This window comes from Xiphophorus maculatus, chromosome 20 (assembly GCF_002775205.1).
Source record: "Xiphophorus maculatus strain JP 163 A chromosome 20, X_maculatus-5.0-male, whole genome shotgun sequence".
NCBI classification, from domain to species: Eukaryota; Metazoa; Chordata; class Actinopteri; order Cyprinodontiformes; family Poeciliidae; genus Xiphophorus; species Xiphophorus maculatus.
The window spans coordinates 7,775,386-7,797,669 of NC_036462.1; the positions used below are offsets into that span (position 1 = coordinate 7,775,386).

General features: G+C 36.8%; 2 protein-coding genes and 1 long non-coding RNA gene across 3 annotated transcripts; 1 reads left to right on the top strand and 2 right to left on the bottom strand.

Moving 5' to 3' along the window:
* Positions 1-335: 335 nt before the first annotated feature.
* Positions 336-3,051, bottom strand: LOC111605780 (piggyBac transposable element-derived protein 4-like). The gene is made up of 2 exons (XM_023324465.1): positions 2,454-3,051; positions 336-2,334 (listed from the first exon to the last, which is right to left on the bottom strand). The coding sequence occupies exons 1-2, from the start codon at positions 2,562-2,564 to the stop codon at positions 631-633; spliced, it is 1,815 nt and encodes a 604-aa protein (XP_023180233.1). The 5' UTR covers positions 2,565-3,051; the 3' UTR covers positions 336-630.
* A 542-nt stretch (positions 3,052-3,593) lies between these two features.
* On the top strand, positions 3,594-6,068 carry LOC102231988 (adenosine receptor A1-like). Its single transcript, XM_005815376.2, has 2 exons — positions 3,594-4,635; positions 4,768-6,068. The coding sequence occupies exons 1-2, from the start codon at positions 4,274-4,276 to the stop codon at positions 5,402-5,404; spliced, it is 999 nt and encodes a 332-aa protein (XP_005815433.1). The 5' UTR covers positions 3,594-4,273; the 3' UTR covers positions 5,405-6,068.
* Positions 6,069-11,062: 4,994 nt separating this feature from the next.
* On the bottom strand, positions 11,063-18,100 carry LOC111605781. Its single transcript, XR_002751829.1, has 3 exons — positions 17,601-18,100; positions 11,906-11,961; positions 11,063-11,832 (listed from the first exon to the last, which is right to left on the bottom strand). It is a non-coding gene; the product is annotated as an uncharacterized LOC111605781 (long non-coding RNA).
* Positions 18,101-22,284: the final 4,184 nt, after the last annotated feature.

The following is a 22,284-nucleotide window of genomic DNA, read 5'->3' on the forward strand; positions in this document are numbered from 1 at the left end:
ATTTTTATTTTTTTAGTTTAAAAACAAAATCAAAAACCATGTGAATTTACTTTTCTCAACTTCCAAACTATGTGGCAATTTCTGTTGGGCTGCCGTAAAATTCTTTTAAAATGTATTAATTTGGAGTCTTGGGTCTAAATGGCCGTTTTGGTCTAATTTTGAATTTACCCTTATATTTTCACCATAAAAACTATTTACCTTACCTTGTTTGGTATCATTATTTTCAGAACATCCTAAACTTTGTGATTTTACAGTGTTTGTTTCATTTTGACAAAATTTATTATCACATTGGAGCAAAAAACACACACAGAAACAAAATCCGAGTAGAAGAAATATTGATATTTTTACTATAATATTCACAAAAATGTTGAACAAACCATTTTTACAGCCTAACATGAAAAGTTTTTGGGTAAATTTTAAGAACTTTTGTACAAACTTAGTAAAAAACAAATTACTAGTCATATTTTCACCATATTGTGGGTAATTTCCCAGGCGTTTTTTTTACAACTATTTACAAAATATGTCAATATCTCCATCACAAATTTTCTCCAACATCACAATGTCTCACCCTCCCCCCCACTTTCAACTATTTACAATATTTGCAAAATGGGTGCCACAAGACAAAACAAATTACTTGTGCCACTGTGCAAAGCAGTTTCTGTCAATCAGAAGGCACAATGGCACATCACAGCCCTCACATTTCCATTGCGTGTCCTTCCTGACTTTGTTCACCCGGAGGCAGTGTCTGCACTGCAGTCTGCCGTTTCTGGCAATTTGCTGAGCACTAATGGGCACAGGAATGTGTTCAGCTGCCTTTCTCCTTGGAACACCTGCCATGTCCACACTACAAAGCTGACTGGCCATCTCCACATTGAAGTCTTTGTGTGTCATGGGCTTCACTCCTTTGGCTTTGCACAACTCTTGGTGTAGGATGTAGGCATTTGCTGTGGCAATGTCAACCAAATGCATAAGCATAGTCTTGTACCAACGATAAGTTTTCCGTTGTGCAGAGTAATACTGGATGAGTTGATCAGACAGGTCAACCCCACCCATGTATTTATTGTACGCCATGACTGGTGTAGGACATGGAATGTCTTTCACAATCCAGCGTTTCACTTCATTCTTCACCCTCCTTTGCACCGTCTCACCTGAAAACGCAGGATGGATAGTTGAGCAGACAGACACCTCCCGTGTGTCCATCCACTTCACAAAGACCACTGGGCCCTCTCTGATCCATCTCACTGATCCTCTTCCACTTTTTTTAGTGAGAGCACTTGGCCTCCCTTTAGGGCATCCCTTCCTGGATTCCCTATAAGTGCCACAAGCTCCAAACATTTTGCTGGCCAGGTCCTTGAACAGTGTAGGACTGGTATAAAAATTGTCCATGTAAATATGGTAGCCGGTGCCAAGATAAGATGGCTGAATAAGTTTCATTACCATATCATAAGACAGCCCATGCTCACTTGCAGTGTGAGTCTTGCCAGTGTGTAAGCTAAAATTCACAGTGTAGCCACTGCTTGACTCGGCCAACACAAAAAGCTTTATTCCCCATTTAGTTGGCTTGTCTTTCATATACTGGGTCATGCCAGTTTTTGCCTTTGTTGGCACCATCCTTTCGTCAACTGCCAGCTCCCTCTTTAGTTGGTAGTAAGCCTGACAGGCATTGAGGATGTCATCATAAACAGGCCGCAGTCTTGATAATTTGTCGTAGCCTGGTGTTCTCTTCTTTTTGTCATTTTTGACATCCTCCTCAGGATTACTTGGGTGCAAGTTCCACATAATGGTCCTGAACCTGTCCCTTGTCATGACCTTAGCTGGAGTTGGAACAGACAAAAAATGATTTTGTCTCCAGTAGTCCTGGACACTTGGTAGTTGCACCAAGGACATATAGATCAATAGACCAAAGAACCTATACAGCTCCTCTGTGTCTAATTCAGCCCATTTATATTTTTTTCCATTTGCTTGATTTTTTGCAGCATATCTGTTTGTGTTGTCACAGATGGTTTTGACTGTATCAGCTGCAAAAAACAACAAAAACAGCTCACTTGGACTGTGGTTGGACATCAGATCCATCTGTGGTCCTGGTGTTCTCCTTGGTTGAAAGCGGCTTACAACAGGGGCTGCATCTGCGTCCTCTTCAGTGTTCCACTGTCCAGCCCGTGTTTCTGGTGCTGCCTCAGTCAGAGGAGATCTGGATCTTGCCCGAGTTCGCTGCGCTCTCCATGGTGTCCTCTGATGTGTGGGCCTCAACTGGACAGAGCACGTGGGAGTTTCCTCCTCCTGCTCCTCCTCCTCCTCCTCCTCCTCCCTGAATAGAATGGAGGGATCACCAAGCTGGAGATGGAAATTAGCATATAATGTGTTTCAGTTTGCATCTACTCCGATTATAATAATTTACTGTACATATCCCATGCCAAACAAAGAAATAAAACAAGAAAAAAAAAAAAAAAAACCTCATCGTCAAGCTCAAACTCCGAGTCCGAACCTTCTGGCAACGCGCCTTTGTCCTCTTCACATTCGTACATGTACTTCAGGGCTTGCTGCGCAGTCATGTAGCGACTCATTTTGACACACACTAAACACTAAAAACCGTCTACAAACACTACACACAAACACTAATGCACACTAACTAACACACGTATGATCTAAAAATCTAATACAAAACACTACTTCCAAAAAATCTAATACAAAACACTACTAGTAAAATCCGAAATCTCAACAGCACACCGTTCTCTTCCGCCACAAAACTCTCTCCCCGCACTGCTGTTCCGATCTCAAGTCAAAATGCCCGAAAATGCTTTCTGATTGGTTGCTTCGGAAATGTGGTGCACTTGGAGGAACTCGGAAAAATGGCTTTCATGTTGCATTCGTTCACTTTTTGGTCATAAAACAACTACTGATTGCACTCAACATGCGTAAAATGCGCACTACGCTATGGCTAAAATGATCGATCATATTCCTGGTTTTATTTGGAAGTAAATATAAAACAAAATCAATATAAAAACACTACTTTTACAAAGTTTGAAGTCTCTACTGTCCAACAGAAATGAAATGCACACTTCTCATGGCGTCTTTTTTTTATACAGAAGTCTTTTAAATGCCCTGTGGCGGGCATGACGTCATGACGGTCTGTGGCAACAAAATGGGAACAATTCTGAGAAACTCATGGTCAAAGCTTCTGGTTTTGCAGCTGAGTGTGATGTCTGAGACCATGGCTCTGAGATAAAGAAACAGGAATTGCACCATGTGTTTTTGGTGGGAGACTAGAGAACAAGTAATGACGTTCACAGGAAGAAGTGAGAGACGGGCAGATGAACTAAAAACAGATGAGTTTTGCATATATGGTGACAGATAATGTGAGTTGGCAATGTGGTTATGGCTCAGAAAGTTCAAATGAAAGATAATACTGTAGCTGACTATGGCATTCATGTGTATATACAATCATATTAAATGAGACATGTTTCTTATCAGAAGTACCATTTGAAATGAATCGCTTCCAAGCAGTTATTAAACATACTTTTAAGAGGTTTTGTATGAGCGGATGCAATCTAATGTTAAATCTTGTGTTTACACTTGCTGTAGCAGACAATAATAAAAACAAAACAGGAAGAAAGAATTGGAATTATCAGTCTGTGTGCATTTAATCGGAAACATGTTTCACTTACTAATCTGAGTTTCAATAATCTAACTTATTTAATGGATCTCTACATACAGTAGTTTGTTTCATTTTTCTTATTTTAAATGTTTATATTCTAGGCTAATTCTTTACAGACAGACAGTGTAGGAACAAAATCTATTTTTCAAGGACAATAATAAAAAAGAAATTAAGAGTAGGGTAAAATAAACAAATACCATGCAGAAGCAAGTTTGATATGACTTCAGCTGTATGAAATATGAAAGGGAAATATGTATGGTGAGATTATAAATGTGTGGCTTTAAACCACTACAGTGCCGGTTTGCACACACCGTCTCACAAGTCACTGTAGATAGTAAAGTCAATTAATTCGTTTGTAACTAATATTACATGATTCATTAGTAATATTAGCTAATATGATTATATTTTTTATAATACTAATGTAAAAGTTTTATTGTGCAAACAAAATTTTAAGCAATGGTTGCAAGACAGGCTAAAACCAAAAAAAATAGAAGAAGCTGCTGCAGCTAAGGACTTCCTCTAAAAGCTTCGCAAGAGTGAGATGAATGATAAGTGGAAGACTATGATCTAACTCTTAGTCAGGCTCGGCATTAGAACCTCACTCCATCAACTTGCAACATGAATCAATCAGACTCAAAGAGCACCACGGATACTGATATTGAAGAAACGATTTACACTTTGGTGGAGGTTCTCATTGCAGTATGCTGCTGTCTTGGGAATGCAATGGTTGTTTTGGCTCTGTGGAAAACAAAAAGCATCCAGCAACCCACCTACTGCTTCATTGTGTCTCTGGCTGTGGCTGACTTTCTTGTTGGAGCTGTGGCCATACCGTTGTCTGTGCTGGTGGATGGCCGAGTGAAAACTTCATTTCACACTTGTCTTTTCATCAGCTGTGTGGTGATCCTGCTAACCCTAGTTTCGGTTCTCTGTTTGACGGCCATTGCTATTGATCGTTATCTTCGACTCTCTCGCCCTTTCTGGTAAGAAAGTTTTCAGGGATTATAAAATGTGCAGATGTGATCTCAAGGCATGCCAAAATGCTATATTCTACAGCTCATCATTTCAATAAGAATTTTAATTAAAGCTTTTCTTACCGATGCTATTCTTTACAGGTACAAAAGGACTGTCACCTGGAAGTATTCATATTCTGTGGCTGCTGCATGCTGGTTTTTTGCAGTACCACTGAGTTTTACTCCAATGTTTGGCTGGAATGAAGGACTGAAGACGTTTAATTCCTCTGATAAATGCATGTTTGTGAATGTGATCACCTTGAATTATCTGGTCTACTTTAACTTTTTTCTCTGCACCTTAACACCACTGCTGGTGATGACTGTATTGTACGCCTATGTTTTCTGCTACATTCGAGAAAATCTCAGAGAGAAACCAGGCAACGGTGCCCAAAACCAGTCAAGGAACTACCTAACGAAAGAGAAACAGCTGGCGTCATCTCTTGCTCTTGTCTTGGCTCTGTTTGCGCTGTCCTGGCTTCCACTTCACATTATGAACTGCATCTCTTTATTCACAAACCATGCAAATAAAATAGCTTTTCATATCGGCATCTCTCTTTCTCATGCTAATTCCGCAGTAAACCCTGTCGTGTATGCATTTAAAATAAAAAAGATAAAGAGTGCATACATACACATCTGGAAACGATATACTTATTGTGAAGCAGAAAGTCAAGGATCTCAGAGCAGCAAGTCTGATGTTATGCTCAGCTGCAACAATATGAGTGAGACCAATCAAAGCTAAAGAAGTTTATCTGTGAAAATGTTGAAGCCTTTTTTATTCTAATCCATGATTTTTATTAATGCTGATAATGATGGCGTAAATAGGAATAGCAATTATGCATATATGAATATGTTTTTATTGATGCTAATGACATTAATGTATGGACTGTATTGCTGTGTATATAAATACTTCTTAATCGTGACAATATTGGTATGTCTATGGTATCTTCATGTAAAGGTATCTTCTCTTCTTGAATTTCTTCAGATGTCTATTAATGTGCTTATCTATTTGTGTTGGGGTGTGATGTGAAATGAAAACATTTTTCTTGTCTAAAGAATGTCGGTTTTGCAATGCAACATCGTAGAGAGCTTATGCATTCCTCTGAATGGATTAGGACTGAAGGTGCAGAATTTGGTACACAATAGGAAAAAATGCTGCCAAAGCAAGAGAAACCTGCTTAACAAACATGTTTATTTTGTCTTTTGAAGCACTGTCATCAAATGTTATGGTGAATGCTGAAGTGCAATGTTGCAATGTTAAGGTTTGCATCTCATTAAGCTTCCCTTTTATTGTTCAAAAGGAAATGCACTGCACAATCTGGAACTGCATTATTTCTAAACAGATCTTTTAGAACGCATTTCATGATTTGTAAAACCTGTGTTTTATTTACGACTGATAATTGTAAAGGTCTTATTTGGTCTTCAGAAATTATGTTGTAAGTGATATAAGATTCACAGCATAACAATAAGTTTTCATGGGACAGAAAGTAAATGGATTGTTGAAATGTGGATCTAATCTGAAGTGATTAGATCAAATCAGAATCTCAGTTTGATTATTTTTCACCACTCTGTGAAATTACAATATGTGAAACCACACAAATGACAATTTCATAGCAACAGAACTGAGAAAAGTTACTTGCCCTTTGCATATTTCTTCTTTTTTTGTTCCAGTTCATTAAGCAATGTTGTGCATCAACCAAATATAACAAGGGTAATGTATGTTGTCTGAACAAAGATATCCACAAACCTGGTCATATATATAAAAAAAGTAAGTGCTCTCTTGCTGAGTTAAATTTTATAAATCACATCCAAGTCTGATTCCTGTAGAACCATAAAACTACTGAAAGAAAATACGTCTGAACACATGAAGTGCTGAGATGTGTTCTCAGAAATGAATTATTTATTGCCTGATCTAAAGAAATCAAAGAACAGATGAGAACCAGAGCCACACCTATGAGCCTGGAACGCAGGGACGTGCAGAGACCTTTGGAAGGGCAGGGGCTCAAATTTAAAAAAGGGGCAGATTGAACAAAAACTCCGTACAACAACAACATACTGTAGCAACAACCCATATTAATCAAGAATCTAATTAGATCCTACTATATCATTGCCATCATGCGGGGGAATGCAAAGCAAATATAGTCTATATTTTCCCCAACAGGAAACAAACCAGAGGAGAGAAGGTCAAAGATTATGAAGTTATGAAATAAGCTAATTTGCTGCCATTTTACTAATTAAGCCTTAATAATATCTATTAAGGCTTAATCTGCAGCTAGAACAACCTGGCTGCAGACTGATTTATAGATAAAAAAAAACTCACAGGGGTTAACTCTATATAATAGTTTGATGTCTTATAATTCTAGATGTAGAATTATAAGACTGGGATATCAAGGCAAAGAAAACTCAGTAGCTCCTGGTAGGGCCCTCCAGACATTCAGGGGCCCCTAGAAATGGTTTAATTGTAACACAGACCATAGATCTAAACCTGTAGCATCATTTATAGAGAATGACGTTATTACATTTTATTTAATGCATTCAGCTGAGAAAAATAAATAGTACATTTAGGATTTAATTAGGAAGTTTACTTTGTAAAAGTTTAAAGAATCATCTTGATAGTTGGATTGTTGTGTTACCATGGCTACAATATGGTGGAAACTTTGTGCTTGAGTTGGTTTGTTCACAAATAAATCACAGCAAATAACCAATAATCAGTGATTGATTTTAAACTAGGCCAATAAACCTGGTCTCTCTCTCACAGATTCACCTTATTTATATTTAAACATGTTAGTGATGTTCAGGTGCTTAGTAGGATGGGTTTCAGGGGGTGGGGTGGGGTTCTGTCTAAGGTCCCATACTACCTTGGGCCGGCCCTGCATGAACAGCCGCTGCGATGCGCATCTGTGGAATCTACCTGGAATCTACCTGGAATCCCCCAGTGGCCCCTATGTCAGTCCCCCGATGCTTTGGAGACATTTTGATTAATTTAATTGTGGCACGTTTGGCTTTATGTTGCGGTTCTAATTATTACTACAATATTTTCTCTGATATTTGTTTTGTGAACTCTAAATGCTCTGGGCCAAATCTTCCTTTAACACTTGAGGTTCTGCAGTAACTTTTATTTCAACACATTCTCACTCCCAATCATATATTGAAGAGTTGGGACGATTTCTCTATTTACAGCCGCAAACCTCCAGCCCAGGGTATGAAAAAATATTCTTGCCCATAATTTCATAGTTAGAGGACACAGATCCGCCCTCCTCCTCCTCTTCACCATGGACCCTGTGTCTGAACAACATGGAGGCTCTGAGAATCATTATTAGACTGAGACTAGACTAGTTTGTTTTTACTAAATCATTATATTTAGCTAATTATTATTGCTAAGGGGCACAAACAGGCCTTCTGACATACAGATTAAAAATAAAAAATTCAGAAAATAATCATAAAAAAAAAACTCAAAAAGGGAACTAGGGGCATCAAGGATAAAAAGGGCGGGGCCTCTGGACGTGCTTGCTGGAACGTGTGGAAACCACAAGAGAAATTATTTTAAATAAAGAAAACAGAACCATGGTGAATGTGTCCTGTCAGACAGCAATACCAAAATGACTCAGCGATGATCACAGATCTTCAAAAACAACAACAGCTTGAGTGCTGCAGCCCTCAAATGCCTCACTTAATGTCAGTGTTCATGTTTCAACAGCAGGGAAGAGGTTTGGAATCAGTGGAAAAGTTATTATTTAATAGCCTTTTGGAAAGTCCCATGACTTTAGGTGGAAAAACTAGCACAGCATTTGTGAGGGTCAGAAAAAAGAACATCATACTAACAATTAGACATGATGGTGGTAGTGTGATGTTCTGGGGCTGCCTTGTTCTTTCAAGGTGTGGATGATTTGCTGTATTTGAAGGTGGCATTGTCAACATTAGCTAAGACAATCTTTGGTGTGAAATAAACTAAGTAAGTGGGCCAAACGTTCATGGCAGGAATGTGAAAGACATTTTTACCAGTTATTGCAAATGCTTGCAGTTATTGATTGTAAGGGTAACAAAATCAGTGGTTGGGTCAAGCATGCACCTACTTTTTTGCCTCAAGATCAGGTTTATTTGGTTATTTGGTAACTGTTTTTGTATTTTCTCATGCTAAGCTCAAGTTAAAGATACAAACAAAATATTGGCTTCTCAGTTTTACCTAATAAATAACTTGTAACAATGTTTGTTTCATTCTCATGAGTTGAATTTGTATTTTCACAGCTGCAATACTTCTGGGTATTGCAAACATGTTTGTTGCAAAGAAACCCACTTCCACTTGATTAAGACTAGCAGGCTTCAGTTCCAGCAGTTTCATATCACTGTTTATCAATGTTGGAGTTTAAGTTTCCGTTCATCTTGAAAGTGCATACTGTCACAGAAACTAGATTCACTTCATTGCAAGTTAATCTTAACTTGTACTTATATAATTTTCTGGTAATAACTGTTTTAAATGATCAAAAGTAAGTAGACCATCCAGACTGGCTCATAGTTTGCTTTCAGTCTTAATTAGAAGTGAAATCAGCTTTATATTGAGTATTATCTGGATTATGCAGTTTATGTTTTTTTTTTTTTTTGGGGGGGGGGGGCATGCATCTGTGTGTTCTCATGCATATCTGCAAACAGGAACATGTATCTTCATGCTTCTACCCTGCAACACCACAATATACGACCACACCAGAAAACTGAGCAATCTTGCCTGGCATAGTCTGAAAAGTGTCAAGGTTTAAAAGTTCATGGTAATGCAGTACGATAACTTCAAAGTTTTACAAAGAATCTTCTCACAAGAATTTTCTCACAAGGTTCCAATGTCATAAATAGTAGTAAAATCTTATACATTTTTATTTAAAAAACTAGACCTATGCAACATACTAGCCATATTGGCCATATTATTTTAGATTAATTAAAGTACTTTTTAGTGTCATATAAATAAAAGCACCAGGGCATAATTCTGATTGGTTCCTAATTTGTTTATTACAACTCTGCTTTTTAAAATCTGATGGCTATCTCTTTTTGTGGTCACCCAGATATATTCTTTATTCAATAATATATCTCTATGAAACTTCCCCTTTTGGAAGCTTATTTTGAACGTATTTAATCTCTAACTACTAATACGTACAATTAGAGTCAGATTTTAATTAACACAATATAAAAGACATTATCTTTTTTTTAGTTCTGTTAAATTTAATTTAGCTAAATTTTGTTTATTTACAATGTATTGTGCTGATTCTTTATTTGACAAAACTCACGCTTTATGTCAAGATAACTGAAATTGTTCACCCAACTGTGAAGGTATTAGCAACCTCACGCTGTGTGGTTACTTTGCTCTGCGCTGTTCACAAAATACAGGAGATGGAATAAAAAAACAAACATGTGGATGTTAAAAACATACAGTTTAAAGATTGTGATAAAACAAAGCAGAAGAAAGAGAGGAAAATAAAAGAACAAAGATTCTCAAAAGAGATTTTTCTGATACAGTACAGTTCTACCCAAAGGACTCTCATTTATTGCTCTCTTAAAATGTTATTTTTATGTGTACTGCTTACCACTTCTCTCACAACTAATGTAATTATTCCTTGTTAGTTTTTACTTGTACTAACTTTTCCTGCTAGATGCTAACTTTAAAGGCCAAAGCTGCTGCTTGCTTCACGTCCTGCAGCAGAGGGGAACCAAACCTGGCTTCTAGTTTCAGGAGTTAGTGTTTGTTACTGTAGCAATGTACAATTGCACCAGTGCACACACACCCCTACTTAAGCTTTATGTGGCGATCACACACTCTTCCTCTTCAGTAACACGTAAAGGAGCAACGCCCCCCACTGTTGTTGGCTGGTAGAGTTGCTCAGTTTAACTTTTTGGTTTAGAGAACATGGCCTGCTAATGGTCTGTCTGGAGTTTTCTGGAACAAATGGGTTGTTTGTCCACTCCTGAGTTTGTAAAACAAGGTTAAAGAATAAATACAGACTGAAAGACAGAACTGAAAATAAATAGAATTTTGTTTGGGCCCCCAAACACAGCTGAATTAAAGAAATGTTTGTCTTTTTGTTTTTAGTTTATTTTTTGTAAATAGAAACATACATTCTTGATTTATATTTAAGTTATGCCTATTCATAACACACCCATCACCTATCAAATAGCATTTGTGCAATTTTCAATTTGACATGCTTTTGTCTATGTTCTCTTGGAGCCTGACAGTAAACATCAGACTACAGGTTTTCTGTACCATAAGCAAAAACTAACAAACGACACCACTTCTAACCATACTCTTTGCAAAATAAATCAATAAAATTATTTGTCCTCTTTTTTGTGGAAATTTTTCTTTTAAGATTTGCAAAGTAAAATTGAACACAGTATGTGAAGTATTACAAATAAGACACCTGGATTTTTTTTTTCATTTTTATTCAAAATACATGACTAAGGAAGTAGAGACAAAAAAATTGTTTGTTTCTCTTTCTTCAGCAGTTAATGTTAGTGTGGTTAATTTTACACCAAGGTCGTGACTGTTACTTACACAAAGTATACATTTGTGTTATACAAAGTATACATTTCTTTAAATTCAAAATTTATGGGTTTCAATATCTTATTAAAAAATCCAACCATATTGAAAATCAGCAATCATTGTTTCTTTTTTAATGCTATACATTCCCACTAAATACATTTAATTGTAAATTTATATTTTAAACTTTAAAGCATCTGCCTTTAAAACTTCAAATATATCCATACTTCAGTGTAGCCATTTATTAGATTTTGGCCACACGGTGGCGGTAGAGAGTCTTTCACTACGTAGATAAACCAGTGAGAGGGATTCCAAGCACTCATTGTACCTTTCAAGGAAGGTAATAGACTGTATAGTTATCACCTGAGTAGGATTGTCTCAATCCCACAAACTATACAACCTACTACCTCACCTTGCTAGGCTCAACTTCAAGTATATATCTATGTTCTTTAAAAAGAGGCTTTCTTGCTCAAATATTAAACAATGATGTCTTTTTAAATAAACGTCTTTGCAGCAGCTCAGTAATGACAATCCTGTGCCTGCATGTGTCTTCAGATGCCTTTAAGTTGAGCGTTTATTTCTTTTCTGAGTTCCATAATTGAAGAAGCTTCCGAAGTACATGAAGGCTGGGCTTGAACCGTGGCTTATTCTGTTTCCTTTGGAAAGACAGTAGATTGTATAGTTATCTCAAAAGGAGGACATGAACCCCACAACTATTCAATCTACTACCTCAGCCTTAAGGACAGATGATTTGGCAGGTAGGTGTGGAAATCTGGCATTTGAACCTACAAGACACATTTAAAAAAAAGTAAAGTTATTCTTCAGTTACAACATTTACTTTCCCCAAATCATGATTGTCATTATAGTTATGAATAAAAGCAGAATATGAGACTGAGAACTGTCTTACATCAAAGCATTTGAAATGAAATGCATTCAAGCTTTTTAATGCAATTGGGAAACAATTGTGTCAAAGTATTCTTTTTTTCAGTGGGTTTTTAAACAGTCGCAAACACACCAAGAGATATTGTTAAACTACTATTTTTTAGGAATTGTTCTATTTAAGCAAATAGCTGTTTGTTTACCTGCTAAGGATGTTTAACAACTTAAAATCAAACCCTATTTAGGATTAGGAGGGATAGATCAGAGGATCTAGTTTCACTTAGTAATCCATGACTTCCTGTTTTACCTGGGGGAAGAATATGATGACACAAAGGCCCATTTCTCTTTGCCAGTTTTCAAAACAGGAAAACCAAGAAACAAAAAATCTAGAGGAAATAGCTACCTGTCTGAGCTTGTTCATGTATACAAAAGTCACAGCAATAAAAAAAAAAAAAGAATTTAGCAGGAACTGTCCCAAACAAAACCAGGTTTATCTGGTCACATAAGGCCAAATAACACACAAAAATCTCACCAAACATAAAAAACAACCTTCATTTATGACCATCGCAGTCCTCAAATCTAAAATGTTTAGAAAACTTGTGTTGCGACCTAAAAGTAAGAGTGCACTGTTTCTGTGTTGTGAAAAGATCATTATCAAGAATGATCTTTGACCCTTCTTCACAGAGAAGAAGGATCAACCATTACAGTGCAACCATTGAAAACTGTCATAGATGAAGATGAGGGAAGATCATGTGGCAAAAGAGGGTTCTACAACAGGAGCGCCAATATTTTGCAGAAAATATCAAGTTATTCAAATAGAATTGTTTTCTTTACTGTTTAAATGTGAATGTAGGTTACAGATTGGCTTATTTTAATATTTATGTGTAGCATAAGAGTAAGTTCATCATAAAGTTGTGAGGACATCTTTATCAGGGGTGGCATGAAGTCTGAAGGGCATTGTGGTTGTAATGGTCATTATACACTTATCAGCTTATGATTGGCAAAAAAGGTTTCTCCTTCATAACTGACACATCATAAAAACGTGTTCCTTACTGATCTATCAAAAACTATGGAAAAGTAATCTATATTCAGAACAAATAGTATATAAAACAACAAAATAGTGATTTAAAAAATATCGACTTAGATTTTTGTTTTTCAAATTTAGGTACAGTTTCCTCAGTTCACTCTCATATTTCTCCAACCATAAAGTGAAGAAAATCAAAGGAAATAAGAACAAAGATACCTTGAAACCTACATTTTCCATTTTAGGGAGTTGTTTGGCAGCTACACCTAACATCTGTGGTGCAGCATGTGAACTGCTTACTCTTTGCTCTGCCTGCCTATAAGTTCTGTCTTTCTTTTCCATGGAGTTTTGGTACAACTAAGGGATTCGCTTGCTTGTGACTTATCTCAGTGACTCTACTGTTTATAATTTTCCAATATAATGTGATGTGAGGAACTAAACGTAGATGTCTGGAAGTTGCCCTTTTTTAGTTCAGCGTGACAGCCACTTCAAGTCCATTGAAAAGAAGTCTGTGTACTGTGCCAGCTAGAAGCTGGGACACAAGCTGGGTGAGTGGCCAAGTCTAGACGAGGCCGCACTTTGACGGGGAAAATTGAGGCCAGACACTGCTATAGTAGAAGGCAATGGTCAAACCATGCAAAGTGCTGGGACACTTTGCATAAATTAACATGTGAACCATGTTAGCTGGAAGGCGGCTATGCTTTTCATTGACATTCTCAATTCCTTTTTACCCAATTAATGCCAGCAGAGATTGAAATGTTTTGGCAGGCTGCGTGGCTGTGCCAGCAGGACATGCTCAGTGGGGCAGAAAAAAACAGTGGGCCATCAGACAGTAAGTACTCTTAATTAAGATGTTGAATTAATCAAATGCAAAATGATATTAGACTATTCTGACAATGGCTTACTAGCAGAAAAATATATCAACAACATTATTTAATACCATTGAAGTGAATCATATATACCAATAGTACCTACCTATAGTAAAAGAAAGCATTTATTTATTTTCTTTATAAGCTCTGTAGCACATATGGCTTTGTGAAAAGCAGCATCTTACCAGTATACATATTACAAAGAGAAATCAGTATTGTGGAAATGTAGGGAAGAGTAGATTAAAAAACTCAGTTTTTAAAGTTGTAGATATTAAACCTGGATGATTGGATTAATTTCAAAATGACATTTATTATGTCCGTACTTTACTTTTAGGCAATATCCCAAAAATATAGCTTAGTGGCAAAGATTGGGGCTATAATTTAAGAGACAAAATTTTTTTTTAAAAATCTTTCTGTTCATAAGCCAAAAATAAGTTTGTGTATTACAGTTTGTGGCGTGAAAATGTGGAACAATATGCATGGCAGGGTAGAACAAAGGTATAAATTAATGTAAAAAACTGTGTAAAAAGGCATTTAGAGGAGGTATGCAGCTGAGGTTGGTGGTTCGTACTTTCCTGTCACATAAAGTATTTATCTTGGATAGTATTATTCACTTATTTTATTCCTGCAGTCACTTTTTGGTTTCTGTTTTTGTGATTTGCTTTTCTTGATGTGCCAGTTAAACTACAGAAGTGTAATTTGCCATTCATTTCCCCACCAATCACATTTGTATTTTAGTTCTATGTGGCTTAAATTCTATTTTCCATAATTTCTGTCAAAACATGCATTGTGCTTTTTTTCTTGACCAATGTGTATGCCCTGAGAGTAAACACTTACCTTGGAACTTTGTTGTCTCTTTTTGACAACAGATACGAGTTTGTCTGGCTGTGTCTTTGGTGCATTACACTAAATGATGGACAAATTATCATTAGAGGTGATTTTTTGTAAAAAACACGATACCAAATGTCCAACTGGCTTAAGATTATGTTCAATAAAGGTAAGGGTCAAATGTAAAATAGGTGATGATCATGTCTTTCTGCTCATGTATCCAAATGGCAGTGTTACATTAGAAAGGATTTTGGGGGAAAGGAATAGAGGAAGCTGCAATTAAGTGGTTTCTTTTGATGGCTAATCATATTAAGCAAGCTATATTTTTAAAGATGTTGGTTTGCAGTTTTAAAAATATCTTCTTGTGTCTACTTTTATAATCAGACACTTATTCAAAATGCCCCTGCAATGCTTTGCAACTTGTTGCACTCGTTGCTGTTGCACTTATTACTGGATGACATGTAATTGTCTCAACAGTGTTGGACATTCACCCAGAACAAAACCAGGTTTCTTCCTGCCCAATTTCTATCTGCTATACACAAACAATAAAATAAGACAAATCTGGAGATGAAACTAAATGGGCCTTGAATGCTTGCTCTTTTCACTAGTCAAAAATAATGCGGTAGAGGACACTACCATTCCCATGTTGTGGTTGGGCTACAACAACCTACCAGAGAAAAAATGTCCATAAAAGAATAGTGCTGCCTAGACAGCAGTTGGTGACCTATAATTTCAGAAAAAAAAAATAGTAAAGAACCTTTATAATGTGAAATATTTTATGACATCCCTTATGATATTGCAGCGATTTTTCAATGCCTTGGTCTCCGAGCATTAATACAAGAAACTGGGGCTGGTAATGTGTGATGTGAAGCTGTGCTCCATGTCCAACTTGGGTTGCAAACGCCTGTGACCAACCCCCCTTAACAAAATAGCTATAATGACTATTTAAGTACTGATACACCTCAGGACTTTTAACGTTTACCTTGGAATCAAATATATGTGGGAGAATATATTATCTTCTCCCACATATATTTGCTTTGTGAGGGATCATCATGACTAACCAGTCTGAGTGGTAAAACAATATAAACAAGTGACAGTTCCACTGCTAGCATATGTAGTTACTTAAAGAAGTATGTGATGGTCTGTTTGTTTTATGTTTATTATAATAAAGCTAAAAGAGCATAATTTGTGGTCATTTCCAGTATCTACTATCAACTGTTTTCAAGTCTGATTTTGCATCAACATGTTTTTAAGAGTTGTGGGGTGTGAAAGTCTGCAAGTACTTTTAATGGTTTTCCTGATGTGTTAGCTGCTTGAAATCAGTGCTGCAGCTACAATGATCATAAGGCAGTGTTTTAAAGTTTGTTTAGTAAACCACTGTCAATTTTAAATCAGTCATTTAATGGAAAACCTGCCACAAAGATAAAGACAGATGGTAAAACACTGGCCAACTATTTAGAGTCTGTCTAAAGAGATCTCTCACAGCTTTTGCTTAATGGTTTCTCTTGGTAGTCTTTTGTAAGACGGCTGTACTCCAAAGAATTTGATCAAGTGCTGTTTATAGGCCCTGAAACAGTTTTGCTAACAGGAAGAGCTGATTAAGTGTGTGCAGTCTGACCTGATGAAAGCAAAAAGGCAAAACGAGACTTTGATCCTTACGACCACAGAGTCACACCAGCTATGGGGAGGAGAGAAAGACAAATAGCGGAAGAAGTGGCTTTCCAAACAACATGTCATCAAGCTATATGGCAAGTTCATCTGAGGAGAACTTAAGGGGAGGAGGAAATAGGCTCATTTTTTTCTCCTGGCTCCCACCCACTTTGTTTTTCTTCATTCACTCTATGTGTGTTACCATATGTAATAATATGTTTGTATCATACATTCAAACAGATGCCTACAACTGGCAACTTCGCCTGCTGGCTTACACGACTTTACATAGTGCAGCATAAATCTATGCAAATGTAATGCAAACGCTACGGTTATAGACAGTAAAGAGAAACTGAGTGGTACGTAAAGTGAAAATAAAAGATACTTTTTCCTGTAGACTAACTACTCAACATGTGTGCTTTGATGCTTTAGTGACTAGAAAAGCAGTCCAAAAAAAATAAAATCTATTTGATCTGAAGCAGAATTTCTTCATCCTGGTAACACAACCCTCTTCATGAGCAGAACAGTTTTCCACAGAAAGATCAGGTTTACACTGGTTTTTAAAACAGGTTTATCAAAGGGCACCATCCAAGAGCATTTTAAGCAACAACACAAACTGTTTGAAAGATGTGAGCAGCACATTTGCCCAAAAGAGTATTTTTTGTTTTGTGGGCGATAGCTGGTGATAGTTACACTTCAATGTTGTTTCTAACTGCAGATTTTGAGCACCTTTCATTACTGAGAACTTCCTGTTTGAAACTTAGAGTTAATAATCACTGTTTATTTGGTTGGTGATTTGAAGATTGCAGCAAAATATGTTTTGCTGCAATCAAAACATATTTGTTAAAACAGAGAAAATAGAGCCACAAATATGTATTTTATTCTTATGATCCCACATTACCATAAATAAAAAATGTTCCTATGTACACAAAGTTTGAAAACTTTGAGCAACAACAATGCATTTAAACAAGATCGCATTATTCAAACAAAATCCAAATTTATATTACTGAATTGTAACCGTCTCCGATTTCTGAATTGTTAGCAAAAGAGAGATCTGTGTTGTGCAGAAGGTAATATTAAAATATGTTTGAAACACCAACAGACACAAATAAAGGAGGCCTCGTTACAAAAGGACAACGAAGGCCCAAACAGAACCAGAAAAAGAAATGAGAAATACCTGATGTCTTTTTATGTCAATATCAGGCTAGCGGTCACACACTGGCAATAAGGAAAAGGTATTGATGAGAGAAAAAACAAAAAGCGTTGGTTGAAAAAGAAGAAAAGAATACTATTCCACACCTCTTTCTTTCGCCTGAGGAATGAGGGAAAGGCTGAGCAGTGTGTAAGTGTGCAACCCCACTCGAACAGGGGCTGGGGCTTGAGAGCAGCTTTTGGGCCATGCCCTCCTCTCTCCCTGCCCACTTTTACATGATTGCCAAGAAGCACAGAAAAGAAGGCAGGAAAAGAAATCACTAAGTTAGAAAATCTCGTTTCCACACATCCCATAAATCACAAAGAACAACGTTGATTACGCTGTAAATGTAGAGCGAATTTAGCTTTGACACAGAGCTACAGTTGGCTAATTAAACTCAAGTGCAGCAGTCATGTGAGATGTAGATTATGTGTCATCTAATAGACATCCCACTTGACTGAAGGAGTAAAAGTAATTGAAAAGCTATTTAACCATTTACTACATTAGAAATGAGTACTTACTTGCTGTCTGGTAGCAAAGCTAAAAGGGTTGAAAGATTTATCTGTAGCTGGCCAAACAGTTTTGTGCCGAGTTGTCCTGAAGCGAGTGAGTTAAAGTCTTGTCTCAGAGCCGTGCAGTAAAGCCTTTTGTCAGCAGTTGGCATCATTCCCAGGTAGTTCATGCCTCACAGTTCCCATTTTCAGTGGTTCCTCCAGACATCTTCAGTTGGTCTGCACCTGCCTTTGTTTTTTATGCAGACTTTTTACAGACAAGAGAAAGGAGAATGGTCAGCACTGAGATTCATTAGTCTAACAGTATTTTTGGTAGTAAACTAGTGTCCAATGTCAACACAACAGGAAATTCTTTACTGCTAAACACACTAAGGCAACAAATTGTATCTGGGGACTCTAAAAAATCTAAAGCAAAAAGGAAAAGAATAGGGCAAGAATCAGGTTTGAGTTCTGGAAAAGCACAAATCCCAGAAAATAAAAATAACTCAAATAATAGTTTCAGCCTTATGAGTAAACGTCAGTATCTTTTATCAGGCAATATCCAAGACAGCTTTCTGTGTGACGTCACAACTCTTTGTCCTTTAGGCTGATACTGCTTTGCATGTTTTTTTTTAAATCCTTTCTCATTCTGTGCAGTCCTCCTTCCAAGAATTTACCTCATTGATATTTGCAAAAGAAAGTATGAATGACTTCTCTGAATAAAGACAAGAAGACAGCAGCAAAAAGCTCCCTTTTGCTAATCTCTCTGTGTCTTTCTCTTCCTGTTTGCGAGCTTTGAGCTTGTAAAACTTTCAGCTGCAAGGATTTGAGCCAGCCTTCATTGGCACGATTTCAAAAGAGCAATGCCTGTCTCAGGAAAAGAAAAAACAGAGAAAAGTCAAAGGAGACGAGTTTCAGAAGGTCTGGCGTTTGCAGTCTCTCCTCCCCTCACCCTCTTTCTTGGACTCTCCACGCAGTGGCACTCTTTTCCTCTCTGCCTTCGGGGTATTTTTTGCTCATGCCAGCTTAGCTCCAAGCCTTCCTGTTATCTAGAATCATGGTCATTTGAATTGCTCCACATATTCTGATCCTTATCAAACAGAGCACACACAGAAAATGAAATGCACGCAGCAGCACTGTTTCCTGAATGTTGCCTCCAACTTTCCAGATATATGTCAAACTCTCCTGGGGCTCAGCACTGCTTGTGTTATAGTTCACACAAGGTTCTGGCTGCTGTCTTTTCTTCCTGTACTGTATTGGCTTGAGGAACTCTCATCTAGACTTTGGTGTAGCTCTCCTAGTGAAAGCATAGTACTAGAATAAATTTATTCTCAGACTTATAACTGATGATCCGTTATTGTTTTTCTACTGTTGTCAGTTTTGATGTAAAATCTGAACAAAGTTTTAAAGGGGCGGTATTATGTATCTTCCAGGCATATGGTGCCATTTTTATAGCACAATCAAGTAATTATGTTACCTTCAGTTGTTATAAAGAAGCTGCATAGATCAAGCATGACTTGAAAAAAGTTTGGCTTAACAATTGGATGCCTTGAAATTAGCCCCTGTCTTTTGAAATGTTCCTACTCTTTCCATTACTCCAGCATCTGGAGTTTACGGAAGAGTCGCAGGCTGTTTCCATTAATCATATATCTGGGCAATTTTACATTTCAAAATTAAAAGAATAAATTTGCTTTATGGAAACACATCAGCTTCAAAAAAACGTATTTTTCTATAAAAAGTTTGGGATCCAGGAGGAGGTGTTTTTTTTTTTTTTGATCACATCAAAAGTAGTTTATCTCACAAAACTTCAAGGGAAATGGTTATTTCGGATCACACAAGTCACAAGATCAACAACTAGATGTTGCCACTGCAAACCAGGAAGAAGAAGACAGCAGAAAGTACTTAGCATGGCGTGATGTGTTTTTTTTTGTATAAACAAACTTATTTACATGCAATTTCATTTGCATTTCTTATTTAATGCAAACACCACAATTGTGAAATTATGTTTTTTTTTTTTTTACATTAGCAGAATATTGACAGTTGTACAATATTTGTAATGTAAATGCAGCTACTATTTAAGAAAGTTCTTAGTAAACTCTGTTCATAAGTCAGGGGGATGCATAAAACATAAAAACACAAAAATGCAAAGTCATCAACAATTGAAACATTATATTTTGCCAAATGCCATTATTACACATCAACATGTTTGTTAGTGTTTCATTTATTATGGTTCAAAAGCAACTCTAGACAGGTGAGATTTTAGTCTAGATTTAAAGGAACTCAGTTCAATTTTATGGACGTTTGTTTCAGATTTGTGGTCCATATAGAACAGGGGTCTCAAACTCCAGTCCTCGAGGGCCGCAGACCTACAGTTTTTAGATGTGCCACAGGTACAAAACGCTGGAATGAAATGGCTTAATTACCTCCTCCTTGTGTAGATCAGTTCTCCCAGCCTTGCTAATGACCTAATTATTCTATTCAGGTATGGTGCAGCAGAGGCACATCTAAAAGTTGCAGGACTGCGGCCCTCGAGGACTGGAGTTTGAGACCCCTGATATAGAAGGTGAATGCTTTTACATGCCATCCTGGTCTTGTCAAAATACAGACCTAAAACCAATTGTTAATCCGTGACAAGACTTGAATGTTGATGTTCAAAAAATATCTTCCTCCAGTCTGACTGAAATGAACAGTCCACTAGCAGAAATTAATTCAGATGTGTTAGAACAAGGGCACATCTAAAACATGCATGACGCCGGCCTGCATGAGGACTATAGTTTATATCAAGCATATTCCTCTGCGAGAATGACCTGGTTAAAGAATCTGAAGGACTTGAAAACAGATGCTACATCCAGTCTGAGCTTGAACTATTTTGCAGTGAGGATTGGCCAAAATCTCTGTAGTGAGATTCCCCATAAGACTTGCAGCTGTAAATAGAGTGAGAGGTGGATCTACAAAGTGTTGACTGAGAGGAACTGAATACAGATGCATGTCAAACTTTTCAGATTTTATTTGCATAAAGAATTTTAAGTCCTGTATCAATTTCCATTTTCTGTATATTTAGAACCACAGTTAATAATGTTGTTCTCTCAGTAAGATCCCAGTAAAATCTATTGAAGTGTGTTAGAAAAAGTTTAAAGGGGTAGATATATAGACTTTTGCTAGGCACTGTAAACTAAATATGAGAGACTTCATTCTTTTTATATTTAGCAAATTCTTGAACTTGACCAATCAGATTAACTTTTACACTGCATCTCAGATCATTTGCTGCACATGAAGCATGTTCATAGCCAGTCACTTCAGGACATTTTGTGCATTTGATTTGCCTCAAAGATTAGTGCTCTAATCTGGGAATGATGACTCACCTAAGTTGAGTGCCTTCTGGCGTCAAAATGAGTGGGATTTGCTAACTGCTGTGGCAATAATGTTGCATTTGAAGTCAGGGATACTTGGGCATCTAAAACTTTCCAAGAAGGAATTTATACTCCAGAGGGATTTGTGTTCATTTTCTGACTGGAATACATTAAAAGAAAATAACATCTTGTGATGTTATTTTTTGAGGGAATACTGAAGCACTATTTTCTCCAAGACTACAACAAGTTTTAAACAATTAAACACACACTCTAGTTTGATCCAGCTTAATTCAGTCTGTTAAATTCAAAGGTCCATAGAGTCATACTTACGTTTCGGTCCCAAGGATAATCATGGAATTTCTGTTGCATCCCATTTTCATTACTTGGTAGATATTTACTCATTTTCAGTACCCTGGAGTACTTTATTTTATATTCAATGTATGGTTTTGAATACAACGCAAATGTTCTCAATAATAAAGCAAGAGTATATATTTCTACACTAAAATAGAAATTAACACATTTCTTCTTTAGAGTATTACTTGTGGTTCCTTATAATACAGTCATATTTGATAGGTCAGGCCAGTGAAAAAAGAAGAAAAATGTTTTTGACGCTACAGTTTTGTATTTCTGAGGATTCATTTGACACACTGTTGTCTGCCGACTCTCTCCAAGATATGTACGGTACTTAAGTACTTGATAAAACTGATTAAATTGTAACCTCACTAATAAAATCTGTACTGCTCCTTAACTTTCCTTCAAGATTGTTTACCATTTTCCCATGCTGAAACATAATTCACAAATCAAATGGAAGGGAAAGTTTCTGTCCCT

Bases quoted from the DNA above. Each gene is read 5' to 3' on its own strand.
- LOC102231988 (XM_005815376.2), top strand. From the start codon at position 4,274: ATGAATCAATCAGACTCAAAGAGCACCACGGATACTGATATTGAAGAA. The intron at 4,636-4,767 runs GTAAGAAAGTTT...TATTCTTTACAG, and splicing joins CGACTCTCTCGCCCTTTCTG to GTACAAAAGGACTGTCACCT.
- LOC111605780 (XM_023324465.1), bottom strand. From the start codon at position 2,564: ATGAGTCGCTACATGACTGCGCAGCAAGCCCTGAAGTACATGTACGAA. The intron at 2,335-2,453 runs GTTTTTTTTTTT...TTCCATCTCCAG, and splicing joins AGTTTGAGCTTGACGATGAG to CTTGGTGATCCCTCCATTCT.